Consider the following 22482-nt stretch of genomic DNA (forward strand, 5'->3'; position numbering starts at 1 on the left):
AATTGTTTCAAAATTACATGAAAAATGCATTTTATTCAAGCTTCTGTGACACAGGGTGAGGTTTAAACACCAACTTATCTAAAAATTTGTTGTTAAGAACAAAAATAAATGTTAACTTTAGTTGATTAGTCTTGTTTAGTTAAACCTGCAAGGAACAAATAACTAATTCTTAGTCCAAAAATCCTAAATTACTGAGTCTCAGTATTAGAGCCACACAATTCAAGGTGAAAGAAAAAGCATACACCTAAGGCACTCTGTTGTAGAGAACACACACTGGTATTTTACAGATCTATGTTCTGTCTCTAACTTCCAGCCTTCAGAATCCTTTCCAGTTCTTAGTCAACAACAAAAAAAGTGTGTGTGGCTTGCTCCCCCTTCTGTCACTAACTGGAAAACTCTGAGTTCACTCTGGATTAGCAGAGGTTTCCCAGGTGTGAGGATCCTACTCACTGCTCTGTACCTCCAGAGCTCAGTACTCACCACTTCATGTATCCCCCAAGTTGTGCTCGTAGCTTTGGTAGTACTGAAGAACTGAACCTTCATCCCAGAAGAAAGGGCTCTGAATCCTTACTCAAAGCTCAGTACTAACCAGTTTGCCCCAGCATGCCCAAATAACTACTCCGGCTCACAAAACAAGACTGTTCTTCCCTCTTTATTGACTGATGGTTTCTCAGGCAGATCTGTTAATTACACTGTTAAATAATAGTTAAAAACAAACCAAGGCCAGAGGAGTTTGAAGTGAAGTATCTAAACTGAAGCAGAAATTGGGAAGGAAGAGGCGGGAGAAGCTGGGCTGGGGTCTCCACTTCCGTATCACTGCGGCTCGACACCCTAACTGCCACTGCCACGACCCCAGACCATTCGATTCCAAGGCCTGGCTCAGATGGGACAGCATCTAAATACGGAAACGGTTGCCCAAACGTAGCCAGATCAGGAGAGAAGAGATCTGTCCAGATACAGAGGTGCGAGGCAAGTCAAGGGGAAGCAGTATTGCAGCAATCCTAGAAGACAGCCAGAGATAGCAGCAGAGTCCTGTTCCAGTCGGCAGGCGGGTGAGTCACATTGGCCACTGCCAGTCTCCAGGGAGAGCGCCCGGCCGACCGCTCTGCGGCTCACACGTTGTGGGTCTTTTTGGTGAGCTGCGGATCCTCATCCACCAGCTTGGACTTGAGATGTTCCTTGTAGGCGAGGATGTCGCCTTGCCACTTTGTGATTGTCTGCTTCTCACAGACCCAGATCTCCTGTGCAACCTGAAAGCAAGCACACAAGGAGGAGGAGAGGTTTGCAGCACGGCATTTTACAGTTTCACAAAAATCATAAAATTAACCAAAACCTACTCTCTGAAGTCTGATAAGAAAAGAGCTTAATAACTTCTGCACTTCAACTACCAAGGAAAAATATCTGCAGTGAAATATCTTACCTGGTGTTTTCTGCATAATTTATACAAAATTTTAGAACTAAAAATCCTTGACCCCTCAGCATTTATTTTTTTGTTCGTGGACTAAGAAGGAAAGCCTTTCCTGCAAAACTTGGAATTGAAAAAAAAAAAAAAAGTAGTTCTTGACCTGAACTACTTGGATATAACACACTGAAAAATAAAATTATACCTGAACTTGCAGACAAAGCTATAGCTTATAAATCAGCACTTGACATTTGTGTGTACGTGGTGCAATTTCCTTCGCCTGTGCGGACTGAGTGATAAAAGACTGTGCTAGAACTACTCCAGTATCGTTTAAAAAAAATCTAGTTAAGGCCTCCACAGAGTGTCATGATTTCCATCTAAGTTATTCTTCACTTCTAGGGTTTAGGGTGGGTTTTTTTTCTTTTAAGTACCTAATTTTTTCCTAGGCTAGCTCAGTAATTGTTTCACAAGAACATGGCAAAGAAATCATGTCCAGTGATTTCTTTCACTCGCACATCTTTTGGGGAGAAGTAAGAGCCAGCCAGCTGAAAACACCTTGTTTTAATTAAAGTGTTAGAAAGGTGCTCTGAAAAACTTCACTGCTTTTCTTACCTGTTGGATGAGTCTGAAGTCATGGCTGACGAGCATCATTCCTCCTTCAAATTCATTGATAGCATCTGCCAGAGCATCTATTGTCTCTATGTCCAAGTGGTTGGTAGGCTCGTCCAGGAAAAGCATGTGAGGATTCTGCCAGGCCAGCCATGCAAAGCACACACGGCACTTCTGCCCATCAGAGAGGTTCCTGATGGGGCTCACCTGACAAACACAGACACTATGACCCTGACCACAACATATTCCGATCTCACACTGTTTCCAGCAGCTACATGACACATGAGGACAGAGTTTAGTCAGTCTCATACCTAGGCTAAGCTTCTTGCACCAGCAGAACAAGGGAATTCCAGGGGTTTCTGGAGGAGTGTCCATAGCAAGACCCAGCTTGTGTTAAAGGTTCGAAAGGATAACTAATTGAGGTCTGACTAGTGTTCATAGAACACAGAATCACAGAATCATCTAGGTTGAGAAAGACCTTGAAGATCATCTAGTCCAGCCATTAACCTAACATTGTATCCTGACATTCATTGCATCCTGACACAACCCATACAACTACTCTCAACTTCTGGAGTGACAAATGGGGAAGAACAATGTAAAAATCAATGTTGAGCTGCAGTGATAAGGACAACTCCTGTCATACATGTGATGTATGACATAGAGGAGCATGCCACGTTTGGACTTGGGAGCACCACTGGTGATCCTACCCTCTTGTTTGAACCAAGTAGAACCTACTCCCAGTTGAGAATGTGTTCTAGCATTTCTGCCTGCTGTTCATCTCAAAGCAAGCAAACTAGTTCAAGTTACAACTAAAATAGGCTTGAGTCTAGCACTATGCCACAACCTGTCTTCTCTTCACCCACATTCTGAGAAGGTCACTCATTCCAACCCACATACTGCTGCAATGCAAAGAAAGTTCCTGTGAGCCATGAGTATTTTTTTTCCTCCCATTTCAAAGGCAGAGATGGAAAAAGGATTTTGATGCTGTGGTGTGCCATGCTGCATACTGCATCACAGTCAGACTGGGGTAGAACAACAGAAAATACAGCAGCTCTACCTCCCTAATGAGCAAAAAGCAAACCTTGACAGCTCATACTCACCTGCTGCTTCCCCGTCAGACCATATCTGCCAATGATTTTCCTCATCTCCTCCTTCTCCTTGATCTCTGGGTAGCATTTCAGCATGTACTCCAGGGGTGAGAGGTCTAAGTCCAACTGTTCTTGCAAGTGCTGACAGAGAAGAAAATTCAGCCTCAGGCTGTGCAGGCCACCCACTTCACAGCCAAAAGTACTTTTCCCCTTACACCCCTCCGCTACCAGCTTGAGCAGCAGCACACAATAACCCCATTCCCAGTGTATCCACTATGCTGAACTATTATGGAAGGTGTCTCCGTTTCAGGACCATGAGTGCTGCTTCAGAATAGCAAGTTTGTCCACCACCAAGGACAAGACAACCATCTCTCCCATAAAAGGCGAGAGGCTAAACAGAAAGGGCCACAGACTCTTTTCAGGGTAAGAACATTTGCTGGAGCCCATTCAGCCAAAGGAACAGTTCCTTCCCCCATCTCCAGGCACAGAAGGGCAGCAATGAGAGGGGCCTTAGAAGCAGAATAGAGGGGCAAGATTCCTCATTCCTGACAGCTTTTTCCTCAGCATTTCATGTCCCCGGTGGCTGCTGTAGGGAGTACCTGGTGGTATCTACCAATCTTCACGTGTGAGTGCTTGCGAATCATCCCATCTGTGGGCAGCAGCTAGAAAAGGAAGATAAAAGCATTTCACTAGGAAATCCCTCCTTTTGCTGTATGCCAGAAATACAGAATCCAGCCATCTCTGCTCTGGCACAGAGGAGGCAGCCTGAACAGATAAAGTGAGAGAAAAAGCCCTATATTGCAGCGAGACCGTAGGATTTCCAAGGCCTGACTGGGGTGCTCTGGCAAATAAGCACAGCTTTGTTCAAGACTAGCCCAGGAATAAAGGTCCAGAACAGGGTAGACAACGTAGGAAACACACCTCTCCTGTGAGCAGTTTCAGCAGTGTTGACTTTCCAGCTCCATTGGGTCCAACAAGAGCTACACGGGTATCCAGGTCAATCCCAAACTCCAGGTTATTATAGATCCATGGCTGCAAACCAGAAAAGTCATGACACCTATTATGCCTTTCCACTACTACCCAGAACCTCCACGCTGCACCTGTAATGCTCTGTCCTCAGCAGACTCGGCATTTTAACACTGCCAAGAAGTTTGATCCACTAGTTGTATGCATCAGCCCGATCAGAAAGCTCACCCAAAAGCCTCACGCTCCCAACCAAGGCAGGGATACAACTAATCTCTAAATAACCCAAGCACACTCCCCACACTCACCCCATCCTTGGTGTATTTGAAGCTGACGTTCTGCACCATGATGACAGGAGGGGGGATTTTCCCACAGGGCGGGAAATAGAATGACAAAGTCTGTAAACACAGAATAACCACTTGTGAGACACCCTGGAGCACAAAACAACCCAGTTATTCTGGTATAACCACGCCTCACTACAAGCATCATCTGTAGACCAAGGCATCAGACTGCGACTTTTTATAAGCCCCTCTAGCAACTCACAGATTTATTCTGATTCAGCTCATCTGCTGGCTAATGAGTCCCTATTTCTTTCCCCTTGAAGCAAATGGGGGCTTATACTCTTCAAACAAGTACGAGTAGCTCTGACCATCCTCCCCCATCTTCTCCAACCCTTCGACATTCATTTCTGATTTCTGCATCTGCAAAACAGCCTTATTGATAGAACAAATCCCCTTCTGTCCCCTAGAAAGTTACTCCTCCCCTTTCCACTCTTCAGCATGACACTATCTTCAGTACAGTCATCCTTGGCATCAGGAAGGGCACACCGTTCTGCTCCCAGCTGTGTCAGCCATTCCTGCTGTCAGCTAAAGATCATTCTCCTTAACTAGCCCATGTTTTCAGTACTGACCTCTAGATGGAATCCCATGTCTAATCCTACCTTATCATTCACAACTCTCTCTGTCAAGCCAGAAGCCATCATTTTTTGAAGGGTTTTCTCCTTGCTCTGAGCTTGTCTGGCCAGCTTCGCGCTACCATGACCAAATCGTGCGATGTAATTCTGCAACAAAACACAGAGTGAGCGGAAAGCCACAGTAACAAGGTTGAGGAGGTGCAGAGACGCCCACCTGCACGGGTAGAAAGATGTTCATGCAGCTAGGCAGATACCTTCATATGGGCAATCTGATCCTGCTCCCAGTGGAATCGCTTCATTTGATTTTCTTCTAGTTCCAGGCGAGTCTTTACATACTGATCATAATTTCCCTAGAAAGAGGCCACAGAACATCAGACACACCCCAGAGGACAGCTCCTCTGTTTCTGCCAGTTGCACGGGGCACCATTTACTCACCGTGTAGTACTTCAGTTTGCGGTTGTGCATGTGGATTATGTTGGTGCAGACACCATTCAAGAAGTCCTGGGAGTGGGATATCAGCACAAGGATCCGCTTGAACCTGCGGTACCACATAAGTTATTAGAGACTAAGCTAGGAGAAGAATTCTTGCTTGTTGGCCCTGATGGTGACAAAGGATTTACATGCACCAGATCTCTTGCCTACAGTCGGATTAAGAACAAAAAGATAAGAGCCTTGGAGATGCTTTGGGAAATCTGGAGTAAAGCAGCTACAACCAGCTGCAGTAAGTAAATACTGCAAATTGTGGTAAAACACCATAAGACAGTCTTCACCTGTCTTCAAAAAGAGTGAAGAACTGGCTACTGATGTGGTATTTGACTAGTGCTACTGATGCAACTGACTCCACTAGCATCACACTTGTAAGAAGTTTCAACCGTTGCTGCTTACTTCCACCTTGGTACAGACTACCATCTGTTAGTTACCCTATGCCTGGCTCTGCTCCAAATCTGTAAAACGACTGGTTAAAGCCTCCCAAAAAGAGAGGTCCAAATTACTTTCCTAAAACATCTGACTTCTAAAGCAAACACGCAAAAGGTTCAACTGACAAAGGTGATGGAAAAACCTCTGCAAACAAAAAGCCGTTCTCACAATATAGTCCTTCTAATGCACAACCCAGCTAAACTAAGCTTCATAACTATTCCTTTTTGCCTTAAGCCTTAACATTTTACCTTTGTTTATGAAAAACAGTCACTCAACATACTAGAACAAGGTTAAACTGACACACTCAGATATCACAGTTCTGTGAAATCAGAGGAACAATATGCAGAAAGATGAGCTGGAAGCCAGGTCTGGGAAGCTCACACGACTGGTACCGCACATGGGGCTGGTACAGAGGCTGCCAGGGCTGCTCCTGGCAGGAGCTTCCAAGGAAGTAGCTTTAACCAGGGAGTACAAAGCAGCATTTCTCATTTCTTCAGTGAGAGAGACAGGGGCTTGTCCTGAATTCATTATCCTTGCATCAAGAACCCTTCTGTAGACACGTGGGGCAGTAAGCACAAGAAGGTGTCACTGGTACCGCACTATAGTTATGTAGCCACAAGAACTACAGTTATTCCTGTAGCACTTGCTCACACGCTGACAAGATGTTCCAGCAGAAAAGCACGACCCACGGAAGCAGCAAACTCCTTCATGCTTACGTTTTCAGCTCTTCCTCCAACCACACACAGGCATCCAGGTCAAGATGGTTTGTGGGCTCATCTAGCAGCAGCATGAAAGGCCGAATGAAGAGGGCTCTGAAAGGAGAAGGGAGATGACAGCGTAAGGTAAATGCAGGTAACCCAAAGCCTCTCAGCTCTGCTCCGAGTTCTCAGAACTGTGCATGTGGCTCTGCAGAGTCAGGAGCAGGCAGGCATTCTCCCCAGAGGCAGCAGGCAGTCTACCACTCACCTAGCAAGAGCCACCCTCATTCGCCAGCCACCGCTAAAGTCCTTCAGCTTCTTCCTCTGCATGGCTGGCGTGAACCCCAAGCCATGAAGGATACGTGAGGCCCGTGCTTCTGCCTTGTCAGCATCCAGCTCCTCCAGACGTTCATATAACTCCAAGAGTTTCTCACACTCCGCTGAAAGAGAGCCTGCCTGTCAGCACTTCTACCAACAAAGGGCTCTCAGCTGCACCTCTACACAGCTGGGAAAGCTCATAGTCCATCTGCCTTACCACTACTCAGCCCCCTCCACTCCCAAGCCTGAGACACTTTGTAAGAAGCTGCATGGAATAATTTCATCCAAAGAAGTGTAATCCTATGGGACTTTTCAACTAGCACAGGGCAGCTGGGGAAATGGGCACCATAACATATAAAAACTCTGCCAAGGAACCCAATAAGACCTTTTCTTCGGTGGGGAGGGAAATGGAGGAAATGTCCCTTGTCCACAGGGACTCCAAGAAGCTTTACCATCTTCGTGAGCCAGACGTTCCGCCTCTCGTTCTAACATGGCCCTCTCTGTATCCACCTCCATCACACACTGCAGAGGGGTCTTGTCACTGGGAGGCATCTCTCGGGTCAGGTGATAGATGTCAATATGCTCTGGGATGGGCACTTCTCGTTTCCCAATAGCTGACAAAAGCATGGATTTCCCTGTGTGCAGACAGACACTCCACAATTAATTGTTGGATTCAGTGAGAGACAATGTCACAGAGAAATGGATGAGATGCAGTCAGATCCCATTGATTCCCTCCCTCTCCCCAGAAAATCCTTGGGAATTTCTTGCCCAAGAGGCCAGAAGAATTAGAGACGCAGCAGAGCCTACTGCCTCTCTGCAAGAGGCTGCCCTCCCAGCTAAGGCTCACCACCTCAAGGATGGGATTGAGACAAGAAGCAGCTCTTTGGAAACTGCTGCAATTCAGCCCTTGCCTGGATTTAGGAAACTTTATCTGTGCTGTATACTTCCTGCTAACTAACCAGGTCTGATATCTGTTACCAGGACTCCAGAATCTAAAGACTTGTAACAAAGAGGAAAGTAATGCTCTTGTCACTAGAGAATCTAGGTGTTTTCCTGAAAGTTAAACCAGTTGGTCACTCTTACTAGCTCTTCTTCAATTACACCCATATTCTGCATCTCTCAATGCAGTGTTTCCTTCTCCAGGGACTGTACAGTTGTTTTCCCATTCAGGGCAAACCGCACACTCCCTACTCCTCCATGCTGTGCAAGTTCTTTGACCAACAGCATCAACATTGGGCTTACTGCCACTGCTAAACAAATCCTGCCAACGGGAATCAGACAGATTCACAAATCCCAAACATCTCACCCAACGGTCCACAGAAATAAGTTCAAATGCACAGTCCACAGCCAGAATGCAACCTCATAGTTCTGCCAGCAACCCCAGCAATTCCTCTTCCCATGTGGGGAGATGGGAGAACGGAAACTGCCACGTCCCAGCCATGTCTGTCTAACAGCCTTCTTTCTGGTTTCCAGCATTTACCACCTGCGTCTGTCCAGCTTCTCAGCAACACGGAATCTTCACCAAGCTCCAAGAAGCCCACATCACTGTGCCCCACAGCTTACCAATCCCATTGAGTCCAATCAGGCCGTAGCGTCTCCCGGAGTTCAGCTCCAGTTTTGTATCGCTCAGCAGCTCCTGGCCGTGGAAGGTCAGTGAGAGGTTAATGATGTGCACATCAGTGCTGTTGGGATGGGAGGCCAGCACTCCTGTCACAGCACGGGCAGCGGCTTTCTTCAGCTCAAAGTCCTCCAGCTCCTTCGTAAGAGCATCCACCTCTAGGCAGAGACAGATCAGAAGCGTCACTGATTTACAAGTACAAGGGAAGCCATAAGCCCCTGTACCAATAGGCCCTGGACCACAAAAACAACTCTCATATCCCCATTTCTACGGAAATGTTGAGGAGGCGCAGATGCAACGACAGCTTTTCAGCTTAGCAGATGGCTATATATGGTCTAACAGGAACTTCCACCTGCTCTCTGAATAAAATATGATCTTTAGAACTAAGTGAGCAGCCAGAACAGCTAACCTGTTATCCAAGTACGATGGGACTAACCCTCACTGCAGGAAGGACTGGGGTGGAAAGAGAACTTATGGAGTATTGCTTACAAACTTAAGGGCTGTCCAAAAGAAAACTTGGCTAGAAAATAAATTAAGGGAAAGCTGAGAGGAGGGAAGAAGCAGCAGCACTGGAATAGGCCCTACCAACTTTTTGGGAAGTAGTATGTCCATATGCCTGCCCCCCCTCTTCCTTTCCTCCTACAGCATAAGCACATCTCTCCTGCCCCGATGACCTGCTGCAGCCATGAGTTACAGCCCAATTCCCACTCCTCGGTGAAAGGCCGCCATCTGAAGAATGAAATGGCATTGAGGCCCTCAGCCACACTCCCCCCACACAAGCAAACCAGCCGAGTGAGAAGAGGGGCGAGGCAGTTTTATCCTTGACACGCAATTATTCTCGCGGGGAACTGACAATAACAAATAGGAGTGTACCGACCCACATAACCTGGCCGCTACGTTCGCGCTGCTTTACTCGCCTCCCCTTGACTCTTCACCGACCGGGGACACCGGCGCCTGCTCGCCCGCCCCCCAAACCGGCAGGTTCCGGAGGAGGGCGCGGGCGGGGACGCCGCGCGCCCAAGCCCCGGCCCATCACCCCCCGCGGCTCCCCACGCTTCACCAATAAGAAGGCGGTATGTAAATGAGCCACGGGGAGCGGACGGCGATTGGCTGCCTCGGGCCGGGCGGGCGCCGAGTCCCCGCCCGCAGCCGGCGGCGCCCGGAGCCGGGGCCGGGGTCACCCCGCCGGGCCGGGCCGGGCCGGGGTCGTCCCGCCGCGGCGGCGACCGGCCCAGAAGCCGCGTTCCGGCACTGGAACCATCCCTGGAACTGTGGTCCGAGCCCACCAGCCCCCGCAAAGACCGGGGCCCTCGGGAGCTGGGGGTCCTCGGGAGCCTGGCCCCTCACCTTGCCCGCTGGAGCCCCCCCGGGTCTCCGTGTCACCCACCGAGCGCCTCTTTAACGCGACGCCCTGTGAGCCTGAAAACAACTCGTGCACCCAACAGCCCGGGGGAGTTACCAGGTGGGCTAAAGAAAGATTAAAAATAAACTCTCCGTTGGCTTTACCGTGCCGGTTTCCTTTAGGAAGGTCAACGGCTCTTTGGTAACCAAGGCTTTTTGATTAAGACAAGCCCTTAGTTTCCACAGACCAGGTATGTCCGGAGAAACAGATGAAGAGAGTCACGGCAATATCGGTAGGAACAGCAACAATTCAGACACTACAGCGGGAAAAAAACAACAACCAACAAACAAACCAAACAGGTCTGGGCATCAACTATCAGAACATGGGGTCAGGATCAGTTCGAGAGGGAAAAGACGCCACCAGCACCCTCTACCTTCACCCTGCCAGGCTCACGCGAGGGCCCAAGGAATCCTTCGCCCACAGAGTTTCTGGCGAGCCACCACCAACGGCTGCAGGCGGCCCGCCGGCCCTCACAGCAGACACTGCCGCTGCCCCGGTTCGGCGCCAGCCCGTGCCCACGGGGTGCTTCCACCGGAGGGGAACAGCCATGCCAGAGTACTGCGCCGTGGGCACCACCGAACGTGCACATCCCGTCCACCGACAGCCCCGGCTGGACGCTCCCGGCACCCCAACACGTGGGGCCGCCGGGCTGACCCCCCGCCGAGGGGGCTGTCCCCTGCGGGGCGCACGGCCACAAGCCAGGCACCGGCCGGCGCCAAGGGACCGGCGTAACGGCGGGGCCGCCTCTCACCTGGCAGCGACGTTCCGTTGGCCTCCGGCAGCCGGACCTCCTGCGGCTCCGTCCCGGCATCGCCGTTCTCCTCCGCGGCCCGGCGCGGCCGCTGCCGGGCCTTGGCCGCCTCCTTCTTCTTGGCCGCCTTCTTCTTGGCCAGGTCCGAGGGCATGGCGCGGCGGGGCTGGCGGGGAAGGGGAGGGGGGGGGGGGCTGCGGTGGAGGTGCGACAGGCGCCATTAGGCCGCGCCGATCCGGCCCGGTCCGCCCCGCCTCAGTCCCGCGCCTCGGCGGCCCCGCGAACCGCCCGGCCCGGAGCACGCGGCGCCGCCGGGCCCGGCCGAGCGCTGCCCTCCCGGCTGCCCGCGCCGCGCCGCGCGGCCCAACCCGGCCCGGCCCGGCCCACCCGCCACTGGTCCTCCTCCTCCCCCGCCGCCCGCCCGGCCCGCACCGGCCCGGCCCGCACCGGCTGATCCGCGCTTTCCTTCTGTCGCAACAGGACAGCTGCTACCGCGTGCGCACGCCCCACCCCCCGCCCGGAGCAGCGACCAATGGGAGCGCGAAACGTCACCGGCGCCGGGCGGCCGCGCCGCGCCGCTCTGGGAAGCGGAGTCCGCGCGCCCCCCGCCGCTCGGGCCCGCCGCCTCCCGGGCACTGCCCGTCCCGGCCTGCACCGCGCCGCGCGCGCCGGGCCCCACCCACCGCCCCCCCGGCGCTCCCCGCGCCCGCGCGGAGGGGGCGGGGCCTCGCGGTACCATAGAGGCCGCCGGGTAGAGCGGCCGCCGGGACACCATCGAGAGGGAAGGGGAAGCGGAAGAGGAAGCGCGCGGGAGGTGTCGCGATGAGGCGGCTGAGGTGGCAGCGGCGGGAGCGCGGCCGGGCGGGAGCCGCCGTCTCCCCCCGCGCCCCCGGTACGGAGCTCCGGGCCGCCCCCGGCCTGCGCGCGGAAGGGCCGCCCCGCCCGCAGGTGAGAGAGCCCCGGGGCCGCTGACCGTCGGGGGCCGGTGCGCGGCCCCGCGCGGGGGCTGCCGCCGCTCGCCTCTGCCGCCCCGCAGGGCCCGCCGCTGCCCTCCTCCGCGCCGCCCGGCGATGTCCCGCGGCCACCGGTTCCCCGAGCGCCGGAGCGGCCCCGTGAGCCCTCCCCGAACGTAGCGGGCCTGCGGCCACCCCCACCCACCCGCACCGGGACCGGGACCGGAGCGGGCTGTCCCGCGGCTGGACGTTGGCCCGCCGGGGCCCCGCCGCCATGCGCCTGGCTGCGCTGCTGGCCACGCTGCGGCCCGTGCTGCCGCTCGTCCTGGGCCTCTCACTCGGCTGCAGCCTGAGCCTGCTGCGCGCCTCCTGGAGCCAGGGCGGAGCCGAGGAGCAGTGCCTGGGGGCGGCCGGCCGGGCCGGGCCCCTCGGCGGTGGAGGGCGGCCGGAGGCAGCGGATGGAAGGCCGGGCCCGGGCCACGAAGACTTCAGGCCTAGGATTGTGCCCTACTACAGAGACCCCAACAAGCCTTACAAAAAAGTGCTCAGGTAAAAGCTATGCTTTTGGCTAGGCTTTCTGGCGAGGAAAATAATCCCCAGTGGGTGGTGGTCGGGGTTCTAAATCTTCCAGTGAGTTAACGGGTTCAGGGTGGAATATGCTGTTTGAAATGCCTTATCTAGTAACAGCATGATGCAACAAGGCAACGGCTAAGATTGTTACCTTAAAGGGGTGCAAGAGAAGTGTCAGAGAATTTAAGTTAAAAAAAAAGGCAACAAAAGCACCCAAGATTGAGAATATTTTTTCTTTTATTACTCGTGTCTAAGAGAGCATGTTAAATTACTCTTCAAAACTTCTTTAACCAGTATATTCATTAGGAAAATTTTGAGCAATTAATAGCAATGTATGTAACTTGCAAGTGGTTAGCTCTTTATTTTTATTTTTTTACTTACACTAGCACAGTTTCCTAGCTTGGTGTCATGGTATAACCCCAGCTGGCAGCTAAGCACTGCTCAGCTGCTCGCTCACTGCACCCCCCCCCCCCCCCAACCCCTGCGGTGGGACGGGAGAGAGATTCAGAAGGGTAAAAATGAGAAAACTCGTGGTTTGAGAGAAAGACGGTTTAATAGGTAATGCAAAAGCTGTGCGGGCAACCAAAGCAAAACAAGGAATTTATTCACCGCTTCCCATTGGCAGGCAGGTTCAGCCGTCTCCAGGACAGCAGGGCTCTGTCACATGTGACTGGTGACTTGGGGAGACAAATGCCATCACTCTGAACGTCCTCCCCTTCCTTCTTCTTTCTTCTTCCCCCAGTTTTATATGCTGAGTGTGATGTCATATGGTGTGGGATATCCCTTGGGTCAGTTGGGGTTAGTTGTCCTGGCTGCGTCCCCTCCCAACTTTTTGTGCCCCCCCACCAGCCTGCTCGGTGGTGGGGTGAGGTGAGAAACAGAAAAGGCCTTGACTCTGTGTAAGCACTGCTCAGCAGTAAGGAGAACATCCCTGAATTAGCCACACAGTTCCCAGCAGAAATCTAAAAGGTAGCCCCATACTAGGCACTAGGGAGAAAATTAACTCTATCCCAGCCAAAACTGCATGCTCGGATGAATGTTGGGAGATTGCAGTTTCCTTGAAGGAAGCAAGTGGTTTTACAAAATGGGATTTTTGCTAGTGAGTCTTCTCTTAAAGCTCAGCTTTTAGGCTTAACTGTTTCACCATTGATAGACTCCAGCAGATAAAGACTTACCCCAAGTTACTGTAATCCTTTGATTTTTGTCATCCGGCTGTTTGCCATGTAGGTATGTCCTTCCTTTACAGAACTCGCTACATCCAGACGGAGTTGGGATTTCATGAGAGACTGTTTGTGGCTGTGCTGACCTCCAAGGCTACCCTGAATACGCTGGCAGTGGCTGTGAACAAGACAGTAGCCCATCACTTCCCCCGCCTGCTGTACTTCACAGGGTTGCGCAGCGCCAAGGTGCCTCACGGCATGGTGCTGGTGGCCCATGGGGATGAGCGGCCCATTTGGCTCATGTATGAGACCATGCACTATATCCACCAGCACTTTGGTTCTGACTACGACTGGTTCTACATCATGCAGGATGACACCTATGCCCAGGCTGAACAGGTCAAGGCTCTGGTGACGCACCTAAGTATTAACCAAGATGTCTACCTGGGACGAGCGGAGGAGTTTATCGGGGGAGATGAGCAGGCCCGCTATTGTCACGGTGGCTTTGGCTACCTGATCTCCCGCAGCCTGCTGCTTAAGCTCCATCCGCACCTGGACAGCTGTCGCAATGAGATCCTCAGTGTGCGGCCAGATGAGTGGCTGGGACGTTGCATCATCGATTTCCTTGGTATCACTTGTGTCTCCCAGCTCCAGGTACTGCCTCCCTTCTCAGGGGTTTGTGCTCGCTGAGCCTGACAGAACCAATGCTCTTGCTAGTTCCCTGCTGCATAGCACAGGGGCTTTTCCCTGAGCCGCTGTTATGAGATACAGAGGAAGAAAGGGCTGTGTGGTGCGGCAGCACTGGGGAGAGGCCCGTAATCAAAGCTGAGACGCTGGGGGAGACGGCATATACAGTATTTCATTTTTAGCCTACTAGCAGATGCCGATCCACAGGTTTTTGGAGGTCGGGTAAAGGGCACGTTGGTAACAAGAAGCGAGTGGGTGTGTAGCGTGGGGGGAACAACTCTTATATTTTCGTCTCTGGTTACTGCAGTCAGCATGGAAAGAGGGGCAAATGCACGTCTGGGGTGAGGGAAGGCTTCTCTGTGAATTCAAGTCCCATGCTGGTCTTCCTGGCTCTTATCTACTTCAGGGCCAACATTATCACACCTATGAATTGGCCAAAAATACTGAGCCGGAAAAGGAGGAGGAAGAGGAGTTCCAAGCAGCTCTTGCTGTGCATCCTGTTTCTGATGTGACCCTGATGTACCGGCTGCACAAGCACTTCAGCAGGATCCAGCTGGATAGAGCCTACCAGGAGATCCAGGACCTCCAGGTACGTGGTGAGGGATAACTGTAAAAGCTCCTCGACCAAACAGGTTTCCTTTTCTTTCACAGAATCACAAAATGATCTCGGTTGGAAAAGACCTTGAAGATCATCCAGTCCAACCATTAACCTCACACTGACCGTTCTCAACTCCACCAGATCCCTCAGCACTGGGTCAACCCGACTCTTCAACCCCTTCAGGGATGGGGACTCCACCCCTGCCTGCCCTGGGCAGCCCATTCCAACACCCAACAACCCCTTCTGGAAAGAAATACTTCCTAATAACCAGTCTAAACCTTCCCTGGCGCAGCTTGAGGCCATTCCCTTTTGTCCTATCACTTGTTACTTGGTTCAAGAGACTCATCATGACTTTCAACACAGTGAAGGAAAATTATTGCTTTTATTTGTAGGTGACGGTCAGCCAGACATAGGATTTAGTCCTGCATCTCAGAAATAGCACTTCTGACACCATGTTATTCAAAACTGCTGGTGTGATACCAGCATGATACAGTTGTAGGTAGTGAGGTGAGCCTGGGTGGGAGATGGACTTGGACGTCTTTGAGGAGGTGGTAGGGATCAGTATGCGTTCTCTCTTTGCACAGATGCAGATCAGGAACCTGACGTCGCTGACTCCCGCGGGCGAGGCAGGCTTGACATGGCCTGTGGGCATTAATGCCCCGTTTCTTCCAAAGTCGCGTTTTGAGGTAATCAGCTGGGATTACTTCACGGAGCAGCACCTCTTCTCCTGTCCTGATGGCTCCCCCAAGTGTGAGCTCTCTGGAGCCAGCAAAGCAGATGTCAGTGAAATCATTGAGTCTGCACTTGAGCAGCTTAACAGTCGCTACCAGCCTCTGCTCCGCTTCAGCAAGCGCCAGTTGCTGAATGGCTATCGGCGTTTTGACCCCACGCGGGGCATGGAATATACGCTGGACCTACTGCTGGAGGCAGTGACCCAAAAGGGCCATAGTCATGTTCTGGCCAAACGAGTGAGCTTGGTGCGGCCCTTAAGTAAGGTAGAAATTATTCCCATGCCGTACGTGACGGAGGCCACGCGGGTACAACTGGTGCTTCCCTTGACAGTGCAGGACCTGGATTTTGTGGCAAACTTCCTGGATATGTTTGCTATGAACACTCTGGACACACATGATAATGCCTTGCTGACTTTGCTTTTCATTTACCATCCCTATGATGCCCAGAGAGTCAGTCAGGTGGATGTTTTTGCAGGAGTCAAAGCCATGGTGGGAGAGCTGGAGAAACGCTATGCAGAAGTTAAAATCCCCTGGATTAGTGTTAAAACTGAGGTGCCATCGCAAGTGAAACTCATGGATATAGTATCAAAGAAGCACCCTGTGGATACGCTATTCTTCTTGGCCAGCGTCTGGACAGAAATCAATATGGAGTTCCTGAACCGTTGCCGCATGAATACTATCAGCAATTGGCAGGTCTTCTTCCCGGTGCATTTCCAAGAGTTCAACCCTGCACTGGTGTACCGTGGCGAGCAGGCTGCTTCCTCCAGCACCGACTTCCTGAGGGACGGGCATTTCGACAGACATTCCTTTGCTGAGGCCTGCTTTTATAACTCTGACTACATGACAGCACGTACCAAGCTAGCAGCTGATATCCTAGACCGAGATGAGGTGCTGGAGAGCATGGAGGTGTTTGATGTCTTCCTCCACTATTCTGGTCTGCACCTATTTAGGGCTGTGGAGCCAGGCTTAGTGCAGAAATATGCACTGAGGAGCTGCAATCCCCGGCTTAGCGAGGAGTTATACCACCGCTGCGTGCTTAGTAACTTGGAAGGACTTGCATCCCGCTCGCATTTAGCCATGGCCCTCTTTGAGCAGGAACAGGCCAACAGCACTTGAGAGACTAGAAACATCAAGAGCTTCTCAGCACCTTAACACTTGGCACTTTCCATCCCCTTCCCAGCCTTGTCATGGGTGAAGGGCATGTGAGGTCAAGGGAGGAGGAAGACTTCCAGCCCTGCTCTGAGGCACAGGCATGGGCTACGGAGAGAGGCTGTTTCTGTGGGTTTGTTTTGGTTTGTTTTGGTTTTGTTTTTTTTTTTTTTGGGGGGGGGGGGGAAGGGTTTGTGTTTGTTTTTTAAATAAATAAAAGTTTCTTTCCAGGCAGACTCATGTGGCTACTTGTAAACTTTACAGCGTCTGGCATGAGGTATGTAAAACAAGCTGTAGAGTTGACCTTTCAGCCACACAGTTCTGCTGAGCAGTGCAGAGAGAGTGTGAATCTGAGCTGTGTACTGGAACAAAGTTACCTTGACTGTGCTACTCAGTGCTGTTTTTGCACCCTCCTGTGTGGTTGTGTCTTCTTTGTGTGAGCATTCTCAACTCCACCAGATCGCTCAGCACTGGGTCAACCCAACTCTTAAATCCCTCCAGGGATGGGGACTCCACCCCTGCCCTGGGCAGCCCATTCCAACGCCCAACTTCTGGAAAGAAATGCTTCCTAATAGCCAGTCTAACCCTGCCCTGGCGCAGCTTGAGGCCATTCCCTTTTGTCCTATTGCTTGTTCCTTGGTTCAAGAGACTCATCCCCAGCTCTCTGCACCCTCCTTTCAGGTAGCTGTAGAGGGCGATGAGGTCTCCCCTCAGCCTCCTCTTCTCCAGACTAAACCCCCCCAGTTCCCTCAGCCGCTCCCCATCAGACCTGTGCTCCAGACCCTGCACCAGCTTCGTTGCCCTTCTCTGGACACGCTCGAGTCATTCAATGTCCTTTTTGTAGTGAGGGGCCCAAAACTGAACCCAGTAATTGAGGTGCGGCCTCACCAGTGCTGAGTACAGGGGTAAGATCCCTTCCTTCTCCCTGCTGGCCACGCTAGTGCTGATACAAGCCAGGATACCATTGGCCTTGGCCATCTGGGCAAAGATTATCTGTTAAGTCCTGCACCTATTAAAGTGGTGAGCCTAGGCAACTCTCCTAAGGGACAGAAATTCCTCAGTTCCAATATACTTTTTGACTCTGCTCCTGGCCATGTGAGCTGCCACAAGCAGGCCCCAGGAACAACCACAAACTGTGGATGAAATGAAAGAGTAAATTTATTCTTGTTACCTCACGCCCGTACAGAGGCATGCAAGTGGGGACGCAGACACACATCCTTGCTAGCCAGAAAGAGGAGAAGAAAGCAAAGATCTGGAACCTGCTGCTTTTGCCTGCGATTCCGGGATTTTTGCAGGTATAGTTTTCCACTGTGCTTTGATCCTTCCCACACCAGGGCAAGAATCTCAGGGATGTTCGATAAGGTGCCTCTGAGTCTCTCATAGGCCTGTGTTATCTAAACGCAGACTTTCTACCAGTCAAGCACACAAAGCCAAACAACAGTTAGCATGATAGATGTGGGTTTTGGCACCCCAGCTCCAAGTCACTTGAGCGTGTTTACAATCTCCTGACCAATCTTCCGTTGTATTCCCACAGTGGCTCTACACAACTTCAACACACACAGTTTTGGGACCTGGTTTCCATCAGGCATATCCACCTGCTTGCCACATGCACCTTAGTGGAAGGAGGCAACCATTTCCTTATTCTCAAGGACTGTTACTCCCAATCAATGCCCATGTTTTCATTAATGTAATTATTAAATGGATGAAAAGTTTGTCTTTTAATGACCAGGTATGGGTTTTCAGCATGCTCATACAGGAATGGGTTTTTGGCCAAATGTCACTCATTATATTTGATTATTTGAGGGGAAAAAATGTTGGTAAAAGTTTGCAGATAAAGGTCAACCAGGTGGGAGAAAATGAGGACAGGCCTGTTCTACAGAATGATTCAGATATAAGATGATCTTATACACAAGACAGCTGCAAAATCATTTATCTAGAAATTAAGCAAACAGCTCATGTTTTAGATTTCCCTGTTCTGTATCACAGAGAAGGGACCTCTGGAGTTCTTTAGTTCAACCGCACCCCTGCACAAAGGGCCAGCTAGATCAGTTGCTCAGAACTGTATTCAGTTGCATTTTAAGCATCTCCAGGGATGGAGACTCCACAATCTCTCCTGGCAATCTGTTCCAGTGTGTAATAACTTCTACAGCTAAAAAGTTCCTTTTCATGTTTAAATGGAATTTCTTGCATTTCAGTTTGTGCCCATTGCCTCTTGTCATGTCACTGGACACCACTGGGAAGAATCAGTTTCTGTCTTCCTTATAGTCTCCCATGAACGACTTACACGTGTGGGTAAGAGTCACACTGAGCCTGTTCTCCAGGCTAAACAATCCCAGCTCTCACAACCTCACCTGTTGGGACAGACACTTCAGTTAACCATCCTCACAGCCCTTCGCTGGCCTCGCTCCTGTATGTCCATGTCTGTCTTGTACTGGGGCTTTCAGCTTTCCAGCTTCTTTCCAGTCTGTCCTAGAAATCAAAGGCCACAGCCCTGATGTGAACATGTGACTTTCAGTGTGATGAGCCCATGAGTATAACTCCATTCACAGCTGCATAAGCACCGTTTAAGAAAAGAGATTGTATTTGCTATACTCGTGAGGAGTATGAGGTGGAGGTCTTGTGCCAGCATCAAGAGATGCTGAAAGATTAGAAAAGCTTCAGAATAAGTACTTGAAGTCTGCAACATTGCTTCAAATTGGGTAGAAATCGCAGATGTGTTTATTTAAAAAATAAGAGGTGTGTTAACCACAGTTACATGGGAAGAAGTCAGATTTCTGTTGAATGTCTTAATGGGATGCGTGTTTGTCGCTAACCAAACCTTCAAAGAGTGAGAACAAGAGAAGCTAACTGGGAAACCTTCTTGTTATGAGTAGTTGTTTCGCATGAGGAGGTGCTGATCCGTTATGATCCCAGGAAAAGCACCCAGAACTGTGTAAGGTATCATTTAAAATATGATATATTAGAGCTAACACTGTAGAAAGAGAATAGGATAGATCCATCCACTTACATCCATGATGCAAGGAACCCCAAGTGGTATAGTATTGAATGGGCCTCTGATCCACACGCAGCATGCCACGCATCTGTAGGTTCTCCCATTTTGGCCATTAGAGCTAGTATAAGATTACAAACAACTCTATTCATCATTTCTACTGTCAGGCAGAAAGGACGTTTGCACGAGAATTTCTTGCCTCACTTTTAGACAAAGGCAAGGCCACGCAGGTGGCATAATCACCGGTACGGACTGAGAACTGCCTATGGGTCCTTCTGTTACGAGATGCTGACGGAGTCCTGCGGTCAGGGCTTTGTGCAGCAAACACGGGCCTGAATGTCACCCTGTGAGAGTGGCACGGTGTAGCGCAGGCCTGTGCACGCTAGGGTTAACTGTTACGTGGGTCATCGACTCCTTGACGTACAGCGACTGTCTCCCAGTCAGGATCGCTACAACAGTGAAGATGGACAGTGTAAGAACCCCTGCTGCTGCTTGCCTTGGTGGTGGTGTGTTTGTCTTCTTGAGCACAAAAGAGATTCTGATGCATGAAATACAACCTCATGGTGCCAGAGAGGATGATGCATAGCTTGTGAGCGCAAGTTTCGATATGGTGTAATGTCCGAGGAGAATTCCCTGAATCATTGTTCTAGATCACACGTTTGGAAGGACTGGCAATGGGCATTGGATGCTGTAGAAAACTGCGTAAGCAAAGCAAGCGTTCTCATAGCATGCATGGGGGTAAAACAGGTGTCATCCAACCAAGCTGAAAGAATAAACATTAAAAAAGATGCAGTAAGTTGACTGTCAGGATACACATAGAATACTACAATACTACACAGAACTTGAAACTCTTAAGAGCATCTAGTACCTTGGGAGAAAACTGAGGGAAGCTGGAAGTTGATTATTTTTTTTTTTTAAATGCAGCTCTTATGGAAAGGAAAGGCAGGAAATACTGCCAGCAAACTGCTGAGTCCATAAGCTGAAGATTCTGGTTTACTGATCAAAACTCTGCATTCCAAGTGAGATTAGGCTATATGAAAGGAACAACTTGCATCTTACAGGCAGACAGGTTAACTTTCACAGTTACACTCTAGCTGGAATAGCCTGGGGATAGTAAACTAAAAATGCAATAAGGCAAATACGGTAAAGAGGAAAGAAGGAAATCAAATTAAATGTTGAACAAATTGATCCAGTGTTACACCAAACAAGAAAAATGTTAATTGCTCCTTACAGATACCTAACATCAGACCTTAAGCAATTGAAACCAGAAATGCTAACTGATAAGAAATTTGGTGTAGTTGGCATTACTGTATAACTAGTACTAGACAAGGCTGTTGTACAGCAAGTAAGACTTGGCAAATGATTTAAGCCTTTGGAGTTACATGTTGAGTTAAAGATGATCAGGCAGCCATTACAGACCTGACAATCCATTTGTTTTAATGCAATGCTTTAACTATTAAACAGAAAGTTATACAGCAGCAAACAAATCATCTGAGTTAAGAACTGATTAGCATATCAGATAAGAGCCAACTGTTGGATTTGGGCACTTCTGCTTAGGTCCTAGGAGGACAGTTCTTCAGCCAGTGTTGTTTGAGACTTAATTGATGATTTGGAAGCAAATGTAAGATCTCTACTGATAAAATCTCCAGGTGATGTAAAAAATGAGTACTGAAAAAAAAAGTCATAAAGATAGGGTAAGAATAGAGAAGTGTGTGTGGCAAAGTAAGGTTATTCAAATAGATTTTGTCTTAAAGCTGTCAAGTGCAAATTTATGTGCTTGGGGAAAAGGAAGGCGTGTCACTCCTCCAGAGAGGACTGTATCAAAAAAAAAAAAAAAAAAAAGTCTGGAAAGAAATTTGGAAATAAATTGACTGTATTAATGCACAAGCAGCTTAATTTGACTAGGTCCCACTATTTTAGACACTAAAATACGGAGCTATCCCAGCCCTGTAAAGTTTACAGTGGAAGACATGATATAACAAATCTATACACGTAGACAATCTGGGGGAAACAGATACTGTTGATGTGAGAGACAGCAGTAAGGCCCCTGGTGGCATAGCCCTTTTTTTTTTTTAAGGGAACAGAGAGGAAAAAAAAAATGTACAAGAAGTTCACAAAATTTATCTGAAGATTGGAAGAAATATTTTACAATGAGAAGTGCAGAACTCCTGTAGGGATAAGACAAGGGGTAATGGATTTAAACTGGTTTCAAAGTAAAAGCAGATTCAGGCTAGATTTAAGGAAGAGATTTTTTTACAGTCAGGGTAGTGAAACACTGGCACGGGTTGCCCAGAGAGGTGGTAGATGCCCCATCCCTGGAAACATTCAAGGTCGGGTTGGATGGGGCTCTGAGCAACCTGATCTAGTTGAAGATGTCCCTGCTCACTGCAGGGGGGTTGGACTAGATGGCCTTTAAAGGTGCCTTCCAACCGAAACCATTCTGTGATGATTCTATGAACTCTAATTACTTAGAGGGTTGTGAGGTGGTCTGATTAGAGTGTATAAGTACATTTACTGAGTAAAAGTCCTGGATACTAAAGAGGTTTTTAGTTATCTAGGGGTAAGACACAACAACAATAACACCAAAACTAACAGCTTTAAACCGCCACAGATAATTCCAGCTGAAAATTGGCATATGCTTTTAGTGATGAAAGTGACTGGCTAATGAAATTACAGAGTGGCAGCTTCTCTGTTTGTGTGACAGAGATCATTGGAGGCCCATGTGAAATTACTTGTCATATGTAAGTGGGCACAATTAATGGTCCTTCATGGCTTTAAATTTCATGACTCTGAATATATAGTGGATAAAAGTTGCAAAAGAGAAATCCATCAAAGGCTGTTGAACACAAAGCCAACACCTCTGTCACAGTAGGTCTCTGAATCACAAATCACTATGAGCTAGGAGAGCATTTGGGGAGGTATCACTGTATGTCTACCCTATTTTTATGATCTTTTCCAGGCATTCAGT

General features: G+C 49.7%; 2 protein-coding genes across 2 annotated transcripts; one reads left to right on the forward strand and one right to left on the reverse strand.

The window, feature by feature from the left end:
- Positions 1-636: 636 nt before the first annotated feature.
- On the reverse strand, positions 637-10874 carry ABCF2 (ATP binding cassette subfamily F member 2). Its single transcript, XM_074842640.1, has 14 exons — positions 10681-10874; positions 8473-8685; positions 7362-7544; positions 6860-7031; positions 6610-6705; positions 5411-5513; positions 5230-5325; positions 5003-5122; positions 4371-4460; positions 4021-4131; positions 3699-3761; positions 3112-3240; positions 2015-2218; positions 637-1250 (listed from the first exon to the last, which is right to left on the reverse strand). The coding sequence occupies exons 1-14, from the start codon at positions 10832-10834 to the stop codon at positions 1113-1115; spliced, it is 1872 nt and encodes a 623-aa protein (XP_074698741.1). The 5' UTR covers positions 10835-10874; the 3' UTR covers positions 637-1112.
- A 602-nt stretch (positions 10875-11476) lies between these two features.
- On the forward strand, positions 11477-16713 carry CHPF2 (chondroitin polymerizing factor 2). Its single transcript, XM_074842655.1, has 4 exons — positions 11477-12182; positions 13450-14014; positions 14454-14636; positions 15230-16713. Exons 1-4 carry the CDS (start codon positions 11908-11910, stop codon positions 16490-16492), a joined length of 2286 nt encoding a protein of 761 aa, XP_074698756.1. The 5' UTR covers positions 11477-11907; the 3' UTR covers positions 16493-16713.
- Positions 16714-22482: the final 5769 nt, after the last annotated feature.

Source organism: Strix aluco, chromosome 1, assembly GCF_031877795.1.
Source record: "Strix aluco isolate bStrAlu1 chromosome 1, bStrAlu1.hap1, whole genome shotgun sequence".
Lineage (NCBI taxonomy): Eukaryota > Metazoa > Chordata > Aves > Strigiformes > Strigidae > Strix > Strix aluco.